A 22,999-nucleotide genomic window follows, 5' to 3' on the forward strand; every position below is an offset into this window, starting at 1 on the left:
CTATGAAAACACCATTCTATTGGAGGGGATTTTCAGCCCAATTTTCAGCTGAGGGGAAATTCTGACTGAAATGGGGAAAAACCAGTACCATTTTCAAAAATGGACCAAGGAAAAAGATGCCATTTTCAACCTCTCCAAGATCTCTTGAAACTGTGAGACATTCAACTCCAAGATCCAAACAGTAAGGGGGATCTGGAAACCCCAAACTAGGCAAAACCAGTACCATTTTCAGCCCCAGATCATAGGGAAAAGATGCCATTTTCAGTCCCTCCAAGATCTCTCCAACCTATAACATGTTTGGCTCTAAGAAAACGGAAAAAACAATGCTATTTTCAACCCCGACTGCACTAGCTCACCATTGGAGAATTTTCAGTCCAATTTTCAACCATTGAGGGGAATTACTGCGTCAAATGGGGGAAAAACTGATGCCATTTTCAACCCCCCGTTTAAAAATGTTATTGTTGGAGGGGATTTTCAGTCCAGTTTTCAACCAATGTGGGGAACTCCTGGCTCAAATGGGGTGAAAAAACCAATGCCACTTTGAAACACAGAGCACGTAACAAGATGCCATTTTCAACTCCTCCAAAAGGTCCCTGACCGGCGACATGTTAAGCTCCAGGATCTGGCCAATGGGGGTGCCCCAAAACTGGGTAAAATCAATGCTATTTTCAATCCTAGATCATGGAGAAACAAGGGGGCTCATCAGCTGCAAAGTGGGATCAATGCAATTTTCAATCCCAGCTCCCAGAAAAAAAACTGCTATTTTCAACCCCTCCAAGATCTCTCCGACTGGTGCTCCAAGATCCAGGCAATAAGGGGAATTTATAGCTTAAATGGGGAAAACCAATGCCATTTTCAAACATGGAGCAAGGAAAAAAAATGCTATTTTCAACCCCTCCAAGGTCTTTCCAGCTAATGAGGGGGGGTCCTCAGTCCCCCCAGGTCCCTCTCCCAGCTTCATCTCCCTCCACAACCAAAGGGGATTTTTTAACCAACAAAATTTAGCCTGGGAAGGAAATTCTCGGCCTCTCCCAAGAGTGGAAATGTCCACCTCCCAAAATTCAGCCAGTGGGGGAAGTTTGTGGCTCCTGAATCCCCTAAAAGGCCAGTGAACCCTATGGGAGGGGGCAGGGCTTACTTTTATTAACCTCTGTTCCACCAGTGCATCCAGATTACACCCCCACACACACTGACAGGAGGCTACATAATCCACCCTAACTGGTGGGGGGGGTGGAGCTTATGAGGTTGGGGTGGGGCTACAGGGTATGGCTGGCCCTTTCAAGCCCACTGATGGCCTAAGCGGGGTGGAGCTTGTGGGGGGGTTGGCTCTGGAAGAAGTTGTCCAAAACAGGCAGAGGGGGGTGGGGCTTCAGCAAAAGACAGTCAGAGCTCTTAAGCCATTGGCTCCCAAAGCAGGCAGATGGGGGCGGAACCAGGCTGGAAAGGCAGGCTTCAGGCAGGACAGGGGCGGAGCCTTACCTACAGCTCTTAATTCTTTCATTCCCAGACAGGGGTCTAGGATGGGAGGGCAGGGCTTCAGTCAGGATGGGGGGGGGGGTGGAGCCTCACTCCCGGACCTTAACCCTTTCACTCCCTGCTCTGCCAAAGCCAGGAGGGGGGCATGCTCCCCCCAGTAGGGCGGGGCTTACCAGGCACCCTCTCAAACCCCTCCCAGGGGCATGGGCAGGGCTTGCCAGGAGTGGGCGGGGCTCCACAGGGCAAGGCTGGTGGTCCTTAACCCTTTCAGGGTGCTCCAACGCAGTCTCTCTGGCAGCAGGACAGCGATGCAGATGGCTCGGGTTCAGGGTGAATTCATGGGGTTTTGGTTCCTTCACAGTGTTGGGTGGTTTTTTTTTGTATTTTTCCTTGCTTTTTTTTTTTCTTTTTTTTTTTTCCCCTCGTTCTCTCTCTCTCTCTCTCACTCTCCCTCCGGCGCCGCGGGAGCAGGTCCCGGCTCCTCTTCCCCTCGCTCGCGCGCCTAAAGCCCTTGGATGGGGAGTCCCCGGCGCCGCTGCCACCCCTAGAGCCTCAGCAGCAGGGTCACAAAGGCCGACGCCAGCAGCCCCAAGACAACAGGAGACCCCAGGCCCAGCCCAGCCGCGCTCTCCAGGGCATCAGGGCCTGCAAGAGAGTGAGGGGGAGGCGGGTCAGGACACTTGGGTTGTTTCCTAAGTCTGGGTGAACAGAGGAAGGATGGGGCTGGGAGGCTGGACACGTGGGTCCTCCCCAGTGCTAGGAGTGGAGAGGGGTCTGGAAGTGAGAGCAGGGGGGCTGGGAGCCTAGACACCTGGGTTCTCTCCAGCTCTGAGGGGGGAAGGGGGTCCAGGGGTGGGATCAGGGGGCACTGAGAGCCCAGATGCCTGGGTCCTCCTCCGCTCAGGGGGTTGGGGGGTGGCAGTAGGGTGAGAGCAGCGGGGGTTGGGAGCCCAGACGCCTGGGTCCTCCCAGCCCAGGGAGGGGGGCGGGGGCGGGGGGACGTACGGATGAGTCGCAGGCTGATGCTGGAGGTGCCCAGCTTGTTGGAGGCCAAGCAGGTGTAGTTGCCGTAGTGCCAGGCGCTGACGTTGGCGAAGTGCAGCATGGAACGTGTGCGCTCGTTGCGGATCTCCAGTCCCTCCAGGTGCCCAGTCAGCCTGCAGGGGCAGGAACTGTCAACCCACCCAGCCAATCAGCCAGCAACCCACCCCCATCAACCCTCTACCCAATTGTCAGCCCACCCCCAACCCTCAACCCAACCAAGGACCCCGCACCATCAACCCAATCATCCCTCCACCCAAGCCCCCACCCAGTCATCAATTGATCTCCATCAACCCAATGGTCAACCCACCCCCCCCATCAACTCAACCCCCCTACCCAATCATCATCCCCCCCATCAATTCAATCAATGATCAACCCAACCACCCACCCAATCATGAACCCACTCCTTTATCAATCCAATCAACAGACAACCCAAGCCCATACCCAATCACCAATTCACCCCCCATCAATCCAATCAACCCCCAGCCCAACCCCCACCCAATCATCAACCCACCCCATCAAGCCAAACAATCCTCCACCCATCCTTGTCAAGCCCCCTAATTGTCAACTCACCCCCCATGAACCCAATCCCTCCACCCAATCAACCCACCCTCAATCCAATCAACCCTCAACCCAAGCCCCATCCTATCCTCAACCCAAACAGCCACTGATCAATGCCACCCTCAACCCAACCACCCTGCCCATATCACCCTACCCCAGCCACCTACCCATACCTCCCCCTACCCACCCACTCAACCCAACCACCCTGCAACCAACCACAATGAGATACAACCATCAGGCAAGGCAACCACTCAGCCAACCCACATCATAACCAGCAAATACAATGAACTACCAACCAGCTCAACCCATAATCAACCACCAGCCAATACTCCATTCAATAAACCATCTGCCTACCCAATAACCAACGCAACCCAACAGCTAGTGAGCCCTACTCAACTGACGCAACCAATCAGCAGCTAAACACCCCAGATAAACCAACAAAGGGTTCGCAACAGTCAACCCAAGATACCAATGGACCCAAGAGCAAAGAGATCCACCAATAACCAGCCAACATAAACCACCAACCAGCTCTGCCCACAATGAACACAACCAACCAACCCACCCAACAAACTCATTGATTCATCATCAGATTTAATGCCCACCAGTGAATGACCCCAGCCATGAACCAATGCAACCCACAACCAATGTGACCAACAACCCACCCAACAACCCTATTCAATGCCCAGTCAATACAATTACCCACCAATGCATGACCTCAGCCATGAGCCAATGCACCCAACAACAAGCCAACATACCTGATCTACAGTCAACCAATGCAATAAACCACCAAAAAGCTCAACCCACCCAACAACCCTATTCAATGCCCATTCAATGCAACGACCCACTAATGAATGACCACCATGAACAAATAAACCACAACCAACCAGCTCAACCATCAACTCACAACCAACAACCCTATTCAATGCCCAGTCAATGCAACAACCCAGCCACGAATGACCCCAGCCATGACCCAGTGCAAACAACAACAATCCACAACCAACCAAAGCAATGAACCACCAACTAGCTCAATCCACCCAACAACCTTATTCAATGCCTGGTCAATGCAATGATCCACCAGTGAATGACATCAGCCTTGAACCAATGCAAGCAACAATGAGCCAACACACCCAATCCACAACAAACCAATGCAATGAACCAACTGGGTCAGCCCACGCAATGCTATTCAATATCCAGTCAACATGACAACCCACCAATGAATGACCCCAGCCATGAACCAAAGCAACCACCAACTAACCAACTCACCCAACCCACAACCAACCACAAACCGGCTCAACCCACAACCATCACGACCAACAACCAATCCAACAAACCAATCCAATGCCCAATCAACTCAACAACCCACCAATGAAGGGCTTTCACTATGATGTAACCCACTGACAACTGACCAACCAACACACTCAGCATGCAACCAACCACTCAACAAGTGGTCAATGCAATGAGCCACCAACTCGCCAAACAACCAACCAATCAACCAACCAACCAAACACCAATCATGCTGCACAGCCTCCCTGCTGGCCAATGGGGAGGCTCATTACTCACAGCTTGTCATCCTTGTACCACTCGAAGTTGGCAGGGGGCACGGCCATGGCCTCACAGCGCAGGATGGCCGACTTACCCAGGGCGGGATTTAAGTTCTTCGTCTCTGAGATGACCGGTGGGTCTGTGGGGGGAGGGAGGGAAGAGTTCAGAGGTGGGGGCCACAATCCTACCCCAAACCTGGGTGCTGGGTTTCTTGAGGACCCATCTCCCCTAGGGACAACTGCTTCATCCACTCCAAGCTGGGGGGCTGTCTCAGTACCAAGGGGGCTGCAAGTTGGTAGTGAGGGGAACCATCCAGTTCTGGGAGAGGATTTCCCCCTTCTTGGGGAATGGTACAGCCAGCTGCTCCACCGCTGGCTACATCATGGGGCTGAATTAACCCAGGAGCAGGGCAGATGCCTTGATTCACGGACATCAGCTGGCTCTGGGGTTAGGGTCTACCCTGTTCCACTAGGCCGCTCCACCCCGGAGCTGGATGCCCCAGCAGGGTCACTCACAGTTGACAGTGACCAGCACGGTGCGGCTGTCGGGGGCGGCAACACCGTTGTCTGTGATGCACTTGTACTCGCCGGCCTGCTCCCGCGTGATCCCTGTGATCTCCAGGTACTCGCCCTCGCTGGTGAAGCCGTCTGTGGGGGGATGGGGGAGGAGGGGCAGGGGCAGGGCAGGGGGGGCCCGGAGACAGACACAAACACAGACTTACGCACGAGAGAAACACGCAACACACACACACAATGACACCTCCGTTATCGACCTCCTCAGACACTGGGCCGGGGGGGCGGGGCAGGGGGCTGTGGATTAGAAGTGAGGGGCACCAGCAGGGCTGGGGTTCAGGAGGGCTATGGGTCAGGACCGAGGGGCACTGGCAGGGCTGGGGGGCAGGGGCTGCAGGTAGGAAGTCAGGGGCACCAGCAGGGCCGGGGGCAGCAGGCAGCAGGTTGGGAGTGAGGGGCACCCTGTCCCCCCGGCCCCCTACCTTTCAGCTGCTGCCAGGTGACGCTGGGCTCGGGTTTGCCAGCAGCCAGGCAGAGCAGGTTGACGTTGCTGCCCTCGTTCACTGTCACCGAGGACGAGATGTTCGTTATCCGGGGAGGGACTGGGCAGTGGGGGGAATGACACATGAATGAGCACCCCTGGAACCCTTAATCCCAGGCTGGCCTCTCCAGAGCCAGCTCCTCCAGCCCTGGCACCCAGCAGCAGACTCCTGGCAGCAGGCAGGAAGGAGTTAACCCCTGACTCATGTACTTCAGACTGGAATAAAGCTGCTAATGAGGCATATTGTTGCCTTCTGATTGGCCGTTGCTGCTGCCTTCCTTCCGGCCAATCAAGGAGAACTATGGGCCAGGTGCCAGCTCCGCCCTCCCCCCCCAGCCAATCAGCTCCCATTGTCCCATCTCCAGGTGCCTCATTGCTGCCAAACTGGGGAAGAAGGAAGCAGGGCCAGGGGGAGGCAGGACCTCAGGTCTTGCCCTGGCTCTCCCCAGGCCTCTTAGATCGCCTCCTCCAGAGGCCCCGCCCTTGGTGCACAGGCTGCACCACCTTCCCAGTCCCCACCTCCTGTTCCATAGGCCCCACCCCAGGCCACAGCCCCTAGCCAACAGGCCCCGCCCCCTGCCACCAAGGACCCCACCTCCTCCCCCGGGCCACTCCTCTCTTCCATAGCCCCACCCTCCTGCCCCAGACCCCTCCCCCTACTCCATAGGCCCCTCCCCATAAGCCCCACCCACTGCCCCATGCCCTATTGGCCCCACCTCCTGCTCCACAGGTTTGGTGGTCCCGCTCCTTTCCCCGTAGACCACTCCCCCTGCCCCAAAGACCCCACCTGCAGTCCTATATGCCCCACCCCTGCCCCATAGACTCATTCCCTTCCTCCACAAGCCCCTCCTTTCCCAGATCCCTCCCCCTGCTCAGCAGGCCACCCCAGCAGGCCCTGCCACCCCCATGGCGCACCGTGCACAATGAGGTAGAGCTGGGCAGTGTGGGGGCGCAGGCGGGTCTGGAAGGAGCAGGTGTAAAGCCCCTCATCATAGGCGTCCACACGGGCGATGGCGATGGCAAACTCGGCAGCGCTGTGCGCCAGGAGCTGCACGCGTGGGTCCAGTGACCATTTGTCGCGCCCAGCGAAGAGGATGTTGGAGCGGTTCAGCCAGGCCACACGGGTCACCTCCGTGTCGATGGCACAGCTGAGCCAGGGTGGCTGGGTCAGTGTGGCATGGCGGGGGGTCTAGTCCCCCGCCACACCTGGGGCCTCCCCCCTTCTGACCCACTGACACATGGGGTCTCCCTCCCTAAGCCCCTGGGGTCCCTAGCCACCGGGGGGGCCCAGATGCCTGGAGTCTCCCCACTCCAGGGGCCCAAACCCCTGGGGCCTCTATCCATCTGGGGGCCCAGACACCTGGCACCTCTATCCACCCGGGGGCCCGGACGCCTGGGGCCTCTATCCACCCGGGGGGCCCGGGCCCCTGGATTTTCTATCCCCGACAGCCTGGTGCCCTCCACCCCAGACCTGCAGCCGCCCCGCACCCAGCTGGTGTTCCTCACTCCCGACCCGCAGGGCCCACCCCCTGCCTGGGGTCTCGGGGTGCAGGCACTCACCTCAGCGTGGCGTTGTCGCCCTGGCACACGGTGTAGTTCTCAGGTGGCTGGTTGTAGTCGAGGCCCCGCACCAGCAGCCCTGCAGGACGGGGAAGCGTCAGTGGAGGGGGATGGCCAGGGAGCCCAGGCGTCCAGGTCCCCAGCTCCCCCCTCTCGCCCCTCAGCCCTGCCCGTGCCCCTCACTCCCACCCCGCAGCCCACGTGGCATTTAGCAAGGTCTTGGCTAATTAGCGTGAGGAGGTGCTGGGCGGCTCTGCAAACTGCAATGCAGTGAAGGTGGTTTGGGGCAGATGGGGGGCTGGGAGCCTGGATTGTCCCCCTGCAGCCCAAGGGTTTGCGGGCAGAAAGAAAACACGGAGACAGGGGAAAAATTAGAAGAAATTATTCATATAATGAGCCATCCTCATTACTGCCTCTAACTGGGGGGGGGGGGGGTGCGCGCACATGCGTGGGAGGGGTCAGCACCTGGTGCACACATACACGCAGAACAGAGGTGTGTGGGACATACACACATGCACATACACACCAGGAAAACTATAATCTCGTGCCATGGGAGTGTGTGTGTGTGCACGCCCGTGTGCGTAGGGGTCGAGAGCCCTGCACGCACATAGTGCGAGGTGTACTCATGCAGGGAGCCAGGTGTCCAGGGCACACCCCCTCCGGCCCCGCAGGTGTCCAGGACACACACTTACACGCGCAGACACAGAGAACCCCGCCCTCCGAGACACACGCACATCCCCCAGGCGTCCAGGACCGCCCGGTATGCAAGACACACACACACGCACACTCCCGCCCGCGCGGCTTTGCCCGGGTCGCGCCGCCCGAGAACCGCAGCGCGAGGCCTGCGGCAGAGCCGCCTTGGAGCGATTTCTCGGTTCACGTCTCCGCCCGCGCCGGCCCCTCCAGCTCCTGCTGCGGCGCCTGGCGCGGGGGCCCCGAGGCCCGGGTGCTCTCCTGCTCACGCGTGTGCGCGTGACTGGGCCTGCGGGAGCGCACGCGCCCGTCACGCCTGCCCCCTTCGGAGGGGCGCCAACCCAGGCTGCCCCCGCGAGAGCCGGGTCCGCGCTGCCGGCCCCGCCCTGGCCTGGCGCCCGCGGGGATGGGCCGGGCCGGGCGCGGGCGGCGAGCGAGAAGCCGAGCAGGGAGCGGGAGCGGGAGCGGGCGGGTAAGGCAGCGGGGGGAGGGCGGCTGTGGAGGCTCTTTCAGGACGACCGGGGGAGGGGGAGGGGAGGCGGTAGGACAGACGGGCCGTCATGGAGACGGGGTGACCCGGCTGATGCCCCGCCCCTGCCACACCCGCCCAGCACGGCCCGCGCGGCACCCTGGGACACCGGCGCTGGGGTGCGAGGGCCGCGGTGACCGCGTGCCGGGCCTCGCCCCGAGGCCGCGCTGGGCCGACAAGCCGCAGCGGCGAGGCGAGCGAACCGGGAACCGCCGCGCCGACAAGCAGCCTCGCCAGCCAGCCATCTTCATGTCCGTCCATCCCTTCTTCATGTCTGTCCATGCAGCCATTTGCCCAGCTCCATAACCAGCCACGCATCCATCGCCATGTCTGTCAGCCCCGGCTGTAGACCAGCGGCACTGCCGCCCGTCAGTGGGGGCCACAGCAACGATGCCACCGATGTCCACCTTGGCAATCCCAGCCCCATGGCCATCGCCACCTCCCCCCACCCAGTCCCTGTGCCCCTGCCACCACCGCAAGGGCAGGTCCTGGGGGCTGGGAGTGACACCGCCACGCTCGACCTGCCCCAGCAGCCCCCAACCCCGAGCAGCGCGGATCGGGAAGATCCGGGTGGAGCAGGGAGGAGAGTCCATCCCAGCCTTCTCAGGGATGGACCCTTCTTGTCCCTCTGGCCACCCATCTGTCTCTACACCCCCACTCATCCATCCATGCACCCACCTACCTGTCCCAACTCCCACCACTCTGCGTCTGTCCATCCATCCACCCAATCCTCCACCCATCCCTATAACCCATCTATCCAACCATCCACCCATCCCCATGTCCATATATTCGTCCGTCCATCCACCCATCTTCATGTCCATACATCCATCTGTCCATCAGGCACTCTATCTTCATAGATGCCAAGTTATCTGTCCACCTCAGTAACTATCAACTCACCCGTGTCCATCCACCCACCCACCCACCCATCTCTATAAGCTATCTATCCATCCATTCATGTGTCCATTCCCATCCATTTACCCACATCCATGTCCAGCTGTCCATCCAGCCATCCACCTCTCAATACCCATCCCTCCATCCTCATGTCCACCCACCCATCTATCCATCCCTATAACCTGCTACCCATCCATCTCTGTGTCCACCCATCCATCCCCATGTCTGTCCATCCCCAGGTACCTCCATCCGTCCCCGCTTCTCAACACCTGTCCATCCACCCCAACCCACCTCGGTCCACATCCCCCGCTATGACCCTCCCCCCAGCCCCAGCATCTCCACCTCCTTCAGGAGCCCTTCCTCTTTCTATCCATCCTCTGAAGGCCAGATGTTGTGCCCCCCCTTCCCGAGCTGCTGGGATGGGCACGGACTCCTCCAGAGGAGGATGGATAGGATGCGTAGGATGGATACATATGCGTGCACATGCACACACCCCCAGGCATCAGGGACACACACACAGGGCACCCAGGTGTGTGTGTCTCACACATGCACACATACACATATCCAGGACACCATGCGCAGGCATCTGGGACATGCAAACATCCAAACTGTGCATCTCACCATTGCAGAACCACACTCATGGATGTGGATGGACAGGACACACACACATGCACAATCACCAGCACTTCAGGGCCACACACACAAACACACAGAAACAGGCACACACACAGTTACACACACAATATAATGTCTTGCAAAGACAGGCGCACATCCCCACACAAATCACTGTGTATCAGGGAGTTAACCCAAGAGACCTATGCAGCTCAGACACATAGAACTCAGGTGTCCAGGGCACACACACACCTCCAGTCCTCTGTGCCAGCCCCGGATCAGCTCAGATGACACAAGTGTCACACACACACGCACTGACTGGATTGTGCATTCTGACCGCACACACAGGCATGGCTAGGTGGTGTGTTCTCATAACGTGGAACCCAGGTGTCCAGGACACACACACGCACACACACATTTGATACATACACACAACAAATCCAGGCATCTGGGAGACACACACATGTGCACATGCATGCACACACACCAGGCATCTAGGACACACATATGCACTCTCTAATCCTGCCGCACAAACACCCAAACAATTGTGTTTTGCCTCACCCTCAAACTGCAAAAACACACACATGTGTAGCCCATGTCAATACCCAGCCACACCTACACACGCAGAACCCAGGCAGCCAGGACACCTCCCCCCCTCCACACACACTCCCATGCATCTCATTGCAATCCAGGTACACACATACACCCACTTGTGTAGCCCCCAAAATCTAACTACACACATGCACACTTGTGTACCACTGCCATCGAACTACACACACACACACACACACACACACACATCCTTGGTGTCCAGGATGCACACACACACACACACACATTTGTGTATCCCTCACACTCAAACTACACCCACCCACCTGTGTATCCCTCTGTAATCCAGGTATACACAGACACCCCCCCCCCACACACACACACACCACAGTGTATCCCATTGATTGCAACACCAATATTTTATGGTGCAATCCAGCTACACACAATCTACACACACACACTCATTTGTGTCCCCCACTGCCCACACAGTCTATACACACACAATCAACAATCTCCAAAACAACTGTCCCCCACTGCCCTCCAGCTACACACACACATACAATTTACACACACACCTGTGTCCCCCACTACCTTCCAGCTATACACACAACGCATAATCTATACACACACATAAAATCAACATACAATCCACACACACCTGTCCCCCACTATCCTCTACCTACACACTCAACACACAATCTATACGCACTTGTCTCCCACTGCCCTCCAGCTACACACACATACACAATAAACACACAGTCTACACACACACCCCTGTGTCTCCCACTGCCCCCAAGCCCCCCTACACACACGCAGCATGCCCATCACCGTGGTTGGGTTCTGCAATCCCCCCCACGCACACACACACGCACCGGCGCGTGTCCCGAGCGCTGTGCTGCAGTCCGACACGCGCAGGCCCCCCGGCGCCCCCGGCTCCGTGGTGCAGTTTGAGTGCACGCACGCAAGGAGCCCAGGTGTCCGGGCTGCTGCGTGCCACCCGCCACCGCAGCACATGGAAACCAAGCGTCCAGGGACACCCCCATGCATATACCGAGGCCCCTTGCAAGGCCCAGACACCATCACACACCTCAGAGACCGCCCCCCCCCAATGCAGCAAAGAACCCAGGCCATCCGGGCCCCCTCCCTGCAATACAGCCACCCAGAGAGCCCAGATATCCAGGGACCCCCCCAACCCAAAAAACCCAAGCGTCCAGGCCCCCTCCCTGCAAGACATCCACCCAGAGAACCCAGGTGTCCGGGAGCCCCATCACTTGCAGAACCCAAGTGTCCAAGACCCCCCACTTCAGACCCCAGTCATCCAGGACACCCCACCACATAGACCCCAGGTGTCTGGGGGACCCCTCAAGATCCCGGAGAACTCTGGCACCCAGCCCCCCCAACCCTGCCAGAGGGACCCCCCAGATTGCAGACATCCAGGACGCCCCCAAAGAGCACAGGCCCCCTAGAGAACCCAGGCGTCCAGAAGGGTCCCCCTAAAGACCCCTGGCACCCGGGCCACCTTACCTTGCGAGAGGAGGAGGAAGGCCAATCTCAGCAGGAGCCGGTCATGCCGGGGCTGCCCCATGGCCCCCCCCATGCACCCCCACACGTGTCCCCCCCACGCACACGCTGCCACACGCTTGCACACGCGTGTGCAAGGCCCGGACACGCGGCTGGAGCCTGGCAGCCCAGAGCCAGCCCTGGTGCATCACATCAGGACATGCTATTGGGGGGGGATGCAATGGGGGGGAACATTGTGGGGGGGCAGCTTTGACAGGCAGGTGAGCAGTCAACCAGGGACCAATGGAAAGCCTGGAGGAGGCGGGGCATGCAAATTAGCTGGGGGGGCAGCCAATGGCAGAGCAGCCAGGGTGACAGCAGAGGGGGTCTTTGTTACTGCAGCAGGGATGAGGGGGGGAACCCCGCAGCCCCCTCCCCCCCAACACACACACACACAGCAGCCGGGACGCCTGGGTTGTCTCCAGCTCTGGGAGCGGAGGGGGACGGGGGGGGGGGGCAGGGTCGAGAGTCAGGCAACGGACCCAGGCATCCGGGCCCCCCCCTTGCCCCCAGGCAGGGCTCAGACTGCAGGGAGCTTTGGCATTTCTGCGCTATTAGGTGCCTTACGGTAGTGGAGGGGGAATGGGGGGGGCGGGTGACCGAGGCAGGGGTGAGTCTAGAGAGAACCCATGCATCCGGGCACCCATCATCCCCCCACTCCCTCCCCAGAGAACCCAGGTGTCTGGGGTCCCAATCCTCGCTGCCCCCCAAGCATCTGGGGGGCTGCAACCCCCAACCCCTGCTCTGTTCCTAATTAAGCTTTTACCCAACAGATCTCCTCCCCCGCCCCATAGCTTTTCCCTGGAACAGAAATGCAGCTGATTCTGGGGTGGAACAACTGTGAACGGCTGCATATAACAGGAGTGGGGGTGGCAGTGTGAGGGAGGGAACTCAGGTGTCCCAGCCCCTCCTCCTCCCCCCACAAGGGCACAGCAATGTCAGGCATGGGGCGTCCCCAGTGCTCCCAGTCATGGGCTGGAACTGGGGTGGACTCACCTGGGGAGCACTAGGGGGCGCTGTGCTAGGAGGACATGGGGAAGTGGCCAACTGCAACCACCTGAGACACCAAGGCAGCACCAACACAGCTGGGGGCTGCCGTGGCCAATGGGGGCAACTAGGGGGTGCTAGACTCACAGCAACACCCCCCTGCCATGCCCCGGGGGCCACTGGGGGGATGTCATGGCCTGGGGGGCACTAGGAGGGGAGACCCCCCACCAAGGTCCCAATGGGGGCAAGGATCCCAGGCATCCGGTTTGCAGCCTTGCCTCAGGCTGCGGCGGGTTGTGAAATGGGGGGCTTCTGGAGGCCCCGACCCCTGGGCTGTCCCCGCTGCTGGAAGGGAGGGAGCTAAAGATAAATGACATCAGAGCAGGGCTTTGGGGGCATTTTCTTGGATTTTTTATTGCGTTTTTGGGTCGTTCACGCCACAAAATACCAATAAGTTATATCGTAAGGAGCCCCCCTCCTAAGCCTGGGGCCACTGCAAAGCATCCTGGGATACCTCGCCAGGCTTCTGGAGGACTCAGGGATCAATATCTGCCCACAAGGCACCAGCCTGGAGCCCCCAAAGGAAAGGGCAGGGGGATCCCAGGTCTTACCCACAATGCCCTGGGCCGCAGGGGATGCCTTCCTACAATGCCCTGGGGCAGCTCCTGGGGGGGTTCCCACCATACATGAGTCTTAGGGTAAAGGTCAAGGGAGGCCCGTTACCCACAATGCATCAGGCCCAAGTAGATAGGACGGGGTGGGGTGCGTATTGGACTCCCTACTGCCCACAACAGGCCAGGGCAGGTATCTCAGGCGGGGGGGGGGGGGGGGGGGGTATTCTACCCACAATGCATCAGGTCCAGACCAAGTCCCACCCCTTTTCCCATAATAGGGTACGTGGGGGGCTGGACTCCCATTTCCCTGGCCACTTGCCCCCAAGCCCAAGGGGGTGGGTGCCGCTCACTCCCAACCGCAGCCCCATGGGGCTGGTGCCACCTGCCCCATCTGGCCCTGCTGGTGCCCCTCATTCCTGACCCCCAGCCCCCTCGCCAGCTGCCCCCGATGATGCCCCTCATGTCCGTCCCGGGCGGGGGTCCAAGCAGCGAATCTGGGCGTACTCAGTGGCTGGGGTGTCGCGGGGGGTGCCAGGGGCCGGCAGGCGGGAGAAGTCAATGTTGGCGTAGGGGGTCTCGTCCTGGCTGTGGGGGCCCGGGGGGGCTGGTGGGTTGGGGGGGCCCTGGGGAGAGAGGGAAGGGGAGAGGCTTTATTGGAGGGGGGGTAATGGGGGTCTTCCCATGATGCACTGGGCTTGGGGACCTACCAGAGCAGGGAGAGAACTCAGGTGTCTGGCCCCCCAGCCCCCCACCACCCCAGACCTGCAGAGACCCCAGGTGTCCAGGCTCCCGCTACCCACAATGCACTGCACAGGAAACTGGGATGGGGGACCCCAGATCTCCCCTGACCCACAAAACACCGGGGCCTTGATGGGGACCTACCCTGGTGGGGACATTGCCATAGTCGAGGTTGATGTCATCAGCCTGGGCCTCCCCAGGGTCTGGGGGCTTCTTTCTCCTCTGGGGGGCAGTTAATCGCCAGCCCCTGAGCCTAGGGGCAAAGAAGATGGGGATGGGGTGAGATCCCAGCCCTGCCAGTGCCCCTCACACCTGACCTGCAGCCCCCTGCCCCCCCAGCCCTGTTCCTGGCCCGCAGCCCCCTGCCCCAGCAGAACTCACAGGAGGGCGATGATGAGGAGGAGGAGGAGCAGGAGGAAGGCACCGGCCCCTATCGTTGCACCCAGGCCCAGCAGCCTGTAGGATCCCCCTGCTCAGGGCACAGAGCGGGGCTGAGTTGCCCTGGGGTCCCAGGTGTCAGGCTCCCAGCCCAGCCCTCCCAGAGACCCCACGCGTCCAGGCTCTTATCCCCCATATCGAACTCAGGCATCTGGGTCCCCCACCCCACAGACAACCCAGGTGTCTGAGGGGGGCGGGGGGGCTGACCTGCAGGCAGGACGAGGCCGGACCCCTGCAGCGCGTAGGAGCCGAGGTAGTTGGAGCCAATGCAGACGACGATGGGGTCCCCAGGCCCCTCCCAGTGTATGGCACTGTCCGTGCAGTTCCCCTTGGTCCGGTGGTCTTTGCCGGGCACCGTCGCCCCATTCACCTCCCAGCGCAGCTCGGCTGGGGGCTCTGCCCGCAGGGAGCAGTGGCAGTGCAGCCCCCCAGGCTCGTGCTTGCACCACAGGCCGGGATCAGGGCCGGCGGCTGGGCGGGGGCTGTCTGTGGGGGACGGGGCGGGGGTCAGGGAACCCAGGTGTCCGGGTTCCCAGCCCCCATCTCCCAGGGAACCCAGGCATCCGGGCCCCCACTCACACTCCACCACCAGCTTGAAGCTGGCCTGGTTGCTCCCAAGGTCATTGGTGGCCTGGCACTGGTAGTTCCTGGTGTGCTCGGGGTGGAGCTTCAACAGCTGCAGGACGCCCCCACTGCCCCCCTCTCGAAGCTGGAAGGTGTTGAGGTCATGGTCCCCTAACCCCCAGCTGAGCCGGGCTGGGGGGCTGCTGTCCACAGAGCACAGCGCCCACATGGAGCCTCCCTCCACAGCCTTCAGCTCCAAGTTGTTGCCTGGGAGAGAAGGAGGGAAACTGAGGCACAGCCTGGCTGGGCCCTAGCAATGGTCAACAGGGTCCTCCAGGGGGCGCTTGGGCAGCATCAATCCAACTGGAGGCTGCAGTGGCCAAAGGGGGCCACCTGGGGGCATGAGACCCATTGCAATCCCTCTGGGAACCAGGAGGGGGTGTACCATCCTCTCTGGATCTGGGAGGGCTCTAGGGCAGGGGTGGGCAAAATGTGCGGGCCACATACAGCCTGCCAGGCCAGTCTATCCAGCCCGCAGGGCTCCTAAAAAATTTAGAAAATTAATCTTTGTCTGCATCTGGCTGCCCGTGATGTGGCCCTCAATGGCTTGCCAAACTTTGGTAAGCGGCCCTCTGCCCAAAATAATTGCCTGCCCCTGCTCTAGGGGGTGCCATGCTGTGGCCAACAGGGTCCTCCAGGGGGCGCCAGGATGGTGTCAACCCAACTGGCCATGCACAATGGAAGCCACTCTGGGCCCTAGACCCACTGCAATGCCCCCATGTCGAGGCACTGAGCCCCCCACCCCCACCCCAGGGCCTCCCCTCTAGGGGTGCTGTGCCGGGGGGCAGAGCCAGAGGTCCCCGTTACCTTGAATAACCTTGAAATTCCTTCCATTGGCTCCAGAGATGGAGACATTAATGTCCAGGTCACGGGGGGCATCTGAAACACACACAGGGGGAGGGTTATTGCCCCACCCTGGATTTTCTGCCCCCCACCCAGCACCCCCTAGGCCATAACTACCCCAGAAGGGCCCGTTAGTGGCCTCCATTGACCACAGCAGGTCCCAGTTTGGTTGCTCCATCACCTCTGGCTCCCCCTGGGGGTCCCTGTAGGCCACAGCACACTGCCCCCCGAATCCCTCCTGGGGCCCTCACAGTGCATGGTGACCCGCACGCTCCGGTTGGCCGCCCCGTAGCTGTTCTGGGCCTGGCACCAATACACCCCAGTGTTGGCAGCACTGAAGTTGTGCAGCTCCAGGCGCGCTGGCCCCTCCTGGACGGGGTCTCTCAGGGTCTTGTCCCCCTGGGTCCAGTGCACGGAGGCGGGGGGCTTGCCCCCAGCCCTGCAGGTCAGGGTGAGTGCGTCCCCCTCCCAGGCCGGCACTAGAAGTGGGTCACCCGCGAGCACCGCCATGACTGGTTCTGGAAGGCAAGAAACGATTAGGACCAAGGTGGTTTGGAGATGCGGCTGGGTCTGGGGTGGGGGGCTGGGTGTCACGGTGCTGGGGGTGGCTGCTCTGGGGTGGAGCCTCCACTGGTCTCCCATCCAGCCCCCAAACAGCCCAGGCCCCTCTTAGCCTGCGAGGGTCCCCTCCCCGCCAGTGGCCCCGCTTTCCAGCCCCTCACCAGCATGTCCGTCTCTTCTCAGCGGCCCGTTGATCTCCGGGGTCCCGGGTGGGTCTGGGGGAACCACAGAGCGCGGATCAGGCCGGGAATCTGGACACCAGGCCTGGGTTCCTCCCGCTCTGGTAGGGGCGGGGGCCGGGGTTAGAGCAGGGGGCCCGGACACCTGAGTCCCCTGCAGCTCCGGGGAACGACGGGGGCACTCACAGACGATCTGGAGCCGGACGCTGGCCAGGACCGTGATCCCGCTGCGTTCAGGGTAGGAGACACGGCAGACGAGGTCCCTCCCATCATCCTCAGCGACGGGCTTGAATCCATGCTCGGAGCTGTACGTGGTGCCCCCTGCGTCCCGACTCGCTGGGGCCAGAGGCAGCTCCAAGGGCCCCGTCCAGGCCATGCTGGGGGGGGTCTCGGAGCATGAGCTGGGGGTCTGGCACGTTACATTCACTGCGGTCCCAGCCCGCAGCTTCCCGGGGATCCCATCCAGCCAGGGCGCCTGGATGATGGGCTTGTCTGTGGGGAGAGAGAGGAGGGTTGGGGGGCGGTTGTGGCAGGTGTTGTACTTGGCCAAGGTCCACTCCAGACATGGCTGCATTGTGAGATGTATTGAGCCGGGGGCTGAGGTATGCGAGGGGCACTGGCCCTCCCCCACGGTGGGGTTATCCGCATCTGCCCCTCCCCAGAGCTGGCTGCAATATAGAGGCCCAATGAGGCCAGGGGATGGGGGCGCTCTGGCTGGCATGGGGGAGGGGGACACCAGGGCAGATTGTTTCACCCCCCCCAGAGCTGGGCACATCCTGGCTCCAAGTAGACCTGGAGAGCTGGGACAAAGGGCTGGCTTCCCCGTTCCCCTGGGCCATTCCCCACCTGCTCCACCCCAGAACTGGGCGCATATGGGTCCCAAGTAGGCCTTGGAGAGTGGCCTATGGGAGGAAGAGGCAGGTGGGGCAGTGAGCACACCCCGGTCAGGCCAGGACCAGGCCTCTGCAGGCCGGGGGCAGAGGGGAAGGAGGGTTGGGGGCTGGAGGGGGGACGCCTTACCCAGCACTGAGACCTGGGGCTGGGTGTGTTGCCGCTCACTGTTGGGCTTGTAGGTGTATTTGAACTGCCCTCGCTCCACGCGGAAAGAATAGGTCCCGGCGTCGCTGGGCTGCACATCCTGGATGACCAGGGAGCAGTCGCCGGCCTGCAGGTCCTCCGAGAGCTGGAACCGGCCCCGGGCCTCGGCTGAGACACCACGAGATGGGTCACTGGTGGCCATGGGGGAGCCCCACACATAATCGGCCGGGTCCTTGAACCAGTAGCCGTGGAGCGTGGACGTGGGGTAGGATGCACCCGCCGAGGAGGGGTAGGTGAAGCGACAGGGGATGCGGCCGCAGGCGCCGCGCTGGACCGTGATCTGGGCCGGCGCCGCCAAGGAGTAGTCGGTGGATCGGGGCCGCTGGGGAAAGGACCCTGCGGGGACAGAGAGCTGGGATGGACTTTTTTTTTTTCTTTTTTCTTTTTTTTTTCTGTTTTTTTGCACCGGTCCTGGAAGCACTGTAATACCAGGTCAATGCATGGAGTGGATGGAGCACGCTCCGGTTCCACCACCCAATACCAAAAAGAATCCGCTCAATATAGACCTCCACAGCTGGTGCCCCCACTCCCGCCCGCAGCCCCCTGTGGCCCCGGTGCCCCTCACTCCCGCCCCCAGCCCCCGGCTCTTACCCCTCCAGAGCAGGGCGAGGATCAGGGCTCTCAGCATCGCTATGGGGGCAGCTCGAGTTCCTGCCCCCCCGCCGGGGCCCCGGTCCTCCGACTCCCGGCCCAGCTCCAGGGCTCTGGAAAGAGCCAGAGAGGGTGGAGGAGACAACCCAGGCGCCCGGCTCCCGGCCCAGAGCTGGCTGAGCGGGGCCAGGCGCTGCAGCCCCCCCAACACACCTGCGAGGGGAGCTGAGGCAGGGAACTTCCCCCCGCCCGGGGCTTCCCCGAGTGGGGGAGGGAGGAAGGGGCAGGGGGCGGGTCAGGACCGAGGGGTACCGGCAGGGCTGGGGGGGCTCCCCGGACCGGAGGGAACACGTTGAGCCGGAAGCCGAAAGCAGAAGTAGGAGTCTGGGCTGGGGGAGACGTTGTCTCAGAACAGCCCCACCCGCCCTTCCTGGAAACTTCCTCTTCCCCCCGTCCCCCCCGTGCAGCTAGAAAGAGAACTGAGGTCCAGACCCCCCCAAACCAGCCGTCCAGGCGCCCACCCCCCCCGCAGCCCCCGTTCCCCTCCCAGAGCTGGACAGACCCCAGATTCAGCTGCGCTGGTATACTTGGAAATACGGTAGTAGGAGGATTACCGTATGGCTCGTAGCACCGCACTACAAAAATCGGCCCCCTCGAGTTCCCCCCAGCTCCGCTCCCCGAGCCGCAGAGAGCCCGGACGCCTGGGCCCCCCCACGGTGTCACCCCCCCGGGAACCCGGGCGCCTGGGCCCCCCCACGGTGTCACCCCCCCCCCCCGGGAACCCGGGCACCTGGGCCCCCTCAAGGTGTCACCCCCCCGGGAACCCGGACATCCGGGCTCCCAGCTCCCCCTGCTCTCACCCCCCAGAGATGCTGGGTGTCTGGGCTCCCAGCTCCCCCTGCTCTCACCCCCAGCCCCCACTTCCCCCCAGGGACCCAGGCATCTGGGCTCCCAGCCCTGGCTCCCAACCACCTGCCCCTGGCTCCTCCAGCCCCTGTCGCCTGCCCCTGAGGGTCCTATCCAGGGCCTGGGATGCGCCCAGCTCTGGGGTGCAACAGCCACATAGAACAGCCCTTGTGGAGGAACTTACCTGGTGCCCCGATGCACCCAGCTCTGGGGTGGAGCGGCTGGAAGCAGCTTCCCAGAGACACTGCCTCCAGTGGGGACACGTCCGGCCTCAGCTGTGGCCAGCTCTGGGGAGCAGCTGGCGCCAAGTGGAACAGCCCGGGCCCGTTTGGGAAGGAAGTGGGGGGGTCTCTCCGGCTGAGGACCCCGGGCCGGACAGGGCTGCGGCCAGGGCCCGGGACGGCCGGTTACTCTCGCGGCCGGAAGGGGAAGTGGGTGACATGTGGCGCTGGCTGCGCTCAGCACCTTCCCACGAGAGCCGTCGGGCCCTGGCTGGGGGGAGAACCCGGGTGTCCGGGTCCCCAGCCCCCTGCTCTCCCGGTCCTAGCACCCCCCGCTGTCGCCTTCCTAAACCCGCTGCTTTAGAGCTGGAGAGCCCAGGCGCCCGGGCCCTGCTCCCCCTGGGCCTCCGGGCCCAGCCCCGCACTCACGAGACAACAACCAGATCCAAGCTGAGATTTCTTTATTACAAAGCCCGTACAGTTCCGTCCGCAGCCGGGCTGTCGGCTGGGGATGCGGCCAGCTCTGGGGAGGAGCAGCCGGTGGGAACATACAACAGCGGACATCAGAGGCTCAGATGCAGCCAGCTCTCGGGGGTGGCAGTTGTGGGGGTGGGAAATGTCTACACATAACACATAAAAGGCCGCCTTTCAATGCAGCCAGCTCTGGGGTGGAGTGGTGGCCACATGCAACAGGGTTTGTTTGCCGCCGAGATGCAGCCACTTCTGCGTAGGGGAGACACAGAACGAGCCTCAGCCAACAGGAACCTGCAGCCAGTTCTGGGATGGACCACAAGGGACCAGCCACAGATAACACCACACAGAGCAGAGTTCATTCACCCCCAGATGCAGCCAGCTCCAGGGTGGAGCAAGATGGGGCACAGCCACACATAACACCAGGCTGCAGCCAGCTCTGGGGTGTGGCAATAAGGGGGAAACACATAGGACAGGGCTCATTCCACACTGAAATGCAGCCAGCTCTGGGGTGGGGGACAGCCATATATAACGGCACACATAATAGAGCTCAATCACCACTGACATGCAGCCAGCTCTGGGGTGGAGGAATGAGAGAGACAGCCACATGTATCAGCACATGGGAAGGCCTCCCATAAGCCAGATGCAGCCAGCTCTGGGGTGGAGCAATGGGGTGACCCAGCCACAGATAACACCATCCAAAACAGGGCTCATTTGCTGGCCAGATGCAGTCAGCTCTGGGGTGGAGCAGGGCCAGATATAACAGCACATAGAAAGGGCTCACATCACTCTGGGATGCAGCCAGGTCTGGCATGGAGCAATAGAAACAGCCACACATAACACCACCTATGATGCTAGGATGCAGCCAGCCCTGGGGTAGAACAATACAGCCACACATAACAGCACACAGACAACCCTCCCATAGCCAAGATGCAGCCAGCTCTGGGGTGGAACAATACAAATGGCCACACATAAAATCACCTATCAAATCCAGATTCTGCCAGCTCTGGGGTGCAACAACACAACCCTCAGACACAACCCCACCTATCCCCCTCGGATGCAGCCAGCTCTGGGGTGGAACACCACCGGCAAACCCCCCCCACCCCCACCCCCACCCCCACTACACCCCCCAGCTCCCCGTCCCTCGGCCGCAAGGCCCAACAGTGGGTCCAGCACAGCAGTGGCAGCAGCGGGCAGTAGCGCCAGGTGTCGCCAGGCCACGTCCTGGCCCTGAGCAAAGCCCACCACGTGCGCCACGTTGTGGGGGCCCGAGGCGGCCAGCAGCAGGACCAGTGAGGCCAGCGCTACGCGGGCGGCCCGCAGCTTACGGCGCCGGCCCAGGCGGGACCGTGCCAAGGCCTGCAGGCAGCCGGCCGTGCAGAAAGCTGCTAGCACCAGCGGCATGAAGTAGAGCAGCATGGACAGCTCCAGGCGCAGGCTCAAGTGTGGCTCAGATGGGCAAACTGAGGCCAGGGTCCCATTGGAGGTGGTGGGGGTCTCGAGAGCCACCAGGGCTAGACCATGGGCCCCCACAACCCCCCAGAGCCCCCCGCAGATGAAGCAGGAGTAGCGGGGCTGACGGTAGCGCCGGTACGGCAGCGGGTAGACAGCACCCAGGTAGCGCCCAGCGCTGAGCGCAGCCGAGAAGCAGGCGGCGGCATAGAGGGAACCCAGGTGTCCGAGGGCAGCCAGGGGGCACAGGGGGCCCGGCGGGGCCCATCCAGGCCAGGCGGCTTCCAGGGCACGCAGGGGTAAGCAGAGGCCCAGCGCCAGGTCGGCCAGCAGTAGGTGCAGGCGGTAGATGCGGCTGGGGCTGGGGGGGAGCTGGGCCAAGCGGAACAGGGCAGCGCCGACCGCCGGCAGGCCCAAGGCGGCCGCCCCTGCGTTCACACACAGGCCCAGCCAGTCCGGGGGGGGCATGGTGGGCCTGTGGGAAGGAGAGGGGGGTGAGAGGGGACCCAGGCATCCGGGAGAGTCCCCGCCCCATCCCATCCCAGGATGAGGGGAACCCCGGTGTCCAGGAGCCATCCAAGGGCATGAGGAACCCAGGCGTCCAGGATACCCCCCTCCCAAACCCATCCCAGGGTGGGGAGAACCCAGGAAAGCCCCCTCCCACATTCATCCTAGAGTGAGGGGAACCCAGGCACGCGGGAGACCGACACCGCCCCCCCCCCCGACCCCTTCCCCAGCAGGGAGAACCCAGGCATCCAGGACACTAGCCCAGCTCCCCCCCCACCAGTCTCACCCGCACGCCAGGTGCTGTACGTGGCCCCACACCCACAGCCTCGAGGGTAATGGGCTGGAAGGGATGGAGACTTGTTGCCTAGAGATTGGCCCTGACAACAGGCCCCGCCCCGGGGATCCCGGAGAACCCAGGCATCCAGGGGTAATGGTCCATAAAGGACATTTATGACTGTGGGGGGGAGCGGAAGGCGGGGCATGTGGCTGGCGCGTGGCCTGTACAGCACCGAGCATGGCTGGGGGAGGAAACCGGATGGCATTACACTCACCCGGGGCCCAGCAGCTCCCCCCCAGAGCTGGGTGCATCTTGGGCCCATTCAAGCTGTCCTGGACTTTGTTATATGCAGTTGTTTCTGGCCATCCTACCCCAGAGTTGGGTGCATGTTGGGTCCGATCAAGCCCTCTTGGGCTGTTACATGC

The 22,999-nt window shown here is 61.7% G+C and overlaps 2 protein-coding genes across 3 annotated transcripts; both read right to left on the reverse strand.

The window, feature by feature from the left end:
* Positions 1-552: 552 nt before the first annotated feature.
* Positions 553-12,205, reverse strand: IGLON5 (IgLON family member 5). 2 transcript variants are annotated; one of them, XM_090055430.1, is made up of 8 exons: positions 12,032-12,205; positions 7,234-7,312; positions 6,589-6,821; positions 5,615-5,734; positions 5,136-5,336; positions 4,639-4,759; positions 2,482-2,633; positions 553-2,121 (listed from the first exon to the last, which is right to left on the reverse strand). In XM_090055430.1, the coding sequence occupies exons 1-8, from the start codon at positions 12,102-12,104 to the stop codon at positions 2,021-2,023; spliced, it is 1,080 nt and encodes a 359-aa protein (XP_089911556.1). In that variant the 5' UTR covers positions 12,105-12,205; the 3' UTR covers positions 553-2,020. The 2 variants fall into 2 exon arrangements, with proteins under 2 accessions (XP_089911556.1, XP_089911557.1); XM_090055431.1 differs by having other exon boundaries at positions 5,136-5,267; positions 12,032-12,156.
* Positions 12,206-13,448: 1,243 nt separating this feature from the next.
* On the reverse strand, positions 13,449-22,258 carry FFAR1 (free fatty acid receptor 1). Its single transcript, XM_090053804.1, has 14 exons — positions 21,501-22,258; positions 20,297-20,390; positions 19,831-20,189; positions 18,741-18,853; positions 18,072-18,485; positions 17,238-17,543; positions 17,034-17,087; positions 16,563-16,829; positions 16,276-16,347; positions 15,424-15,675; positions 15,052-15,330; positions 14,788-14,875; positions 14,551-14,659; positions 13,449-14,291 (listed from the first exon to the last, which is right to left on the reverse strand). Exons 1-14 carry the CDS (start codon positions 22,256-22,258, stop codon positions 14,127-14,129), a joined length of 3,330 nt encoding a protein of 1,109 aa, XP_089909930.1. The 3' UTR covers positions 13,449-14,126.
* Between the last annotated feature and the right edge of the window lie 741 nt (positions 22,259-22,999).

This window comes from Crocodylus siamensis, chromosome 6 (genome assembly GCF_052110815.1).
Source record: "Crocodylus siamensis isolate JL-2025a chromosome 6, ASM5211081v1, whole genome shotgun sequence".
In the NCBI taxonomy this organism is placed as follows: Eukaryota; Metazoa; Chordata; order Crocodylia; family Crocodylidae; genus Crocodylus; species Crocodylus siamensis.

Coding starts and splice junctions, on each gene's coding strand:
- IGLON5 (XM_090055430.1), bottom strand. CDS start 12,104: ATGGGGGGGGCCATGGGGCAGCCCCGGCATGACCGGCTCCTGCTGAGA. Junction 5,735..6,588: donor GCTCTACCTCATTGTGCACG/GTGCGCCATGGG, acceptor CCCACTGCCCAG/TCCCTCCCCGGATAACGAAC. Junction 2,634..4,638: donor TGGTACAAGGATGACAAGCT/GTGAGTAATGAG, acceptor CTGCCCCTGCAG/GCTGACTGGGCACCTGGAGG.
- FFAR1 (XM_090053804.1), bottom strand. CDS start 22,258: ATGCCCCCCCCGGACTGGCTGGGCCTGTGTGTGAACGCAGGGGCGGCC. Junction 17,088..17,237: donor CGTCCGGCTCCAGATCGTCT/GTGAGTGCCCCC, acceptor TGGTTCCCCCAG/ACCCACCCGGGACCCCGGAG. Junction 14,292..14,550: donor ATGGCAATGTCCCCACCAGG/GTAGGTCCCCAT, acceptor CTCTCTCCCCAG/GGCCCCCCCAACCCACCAGC.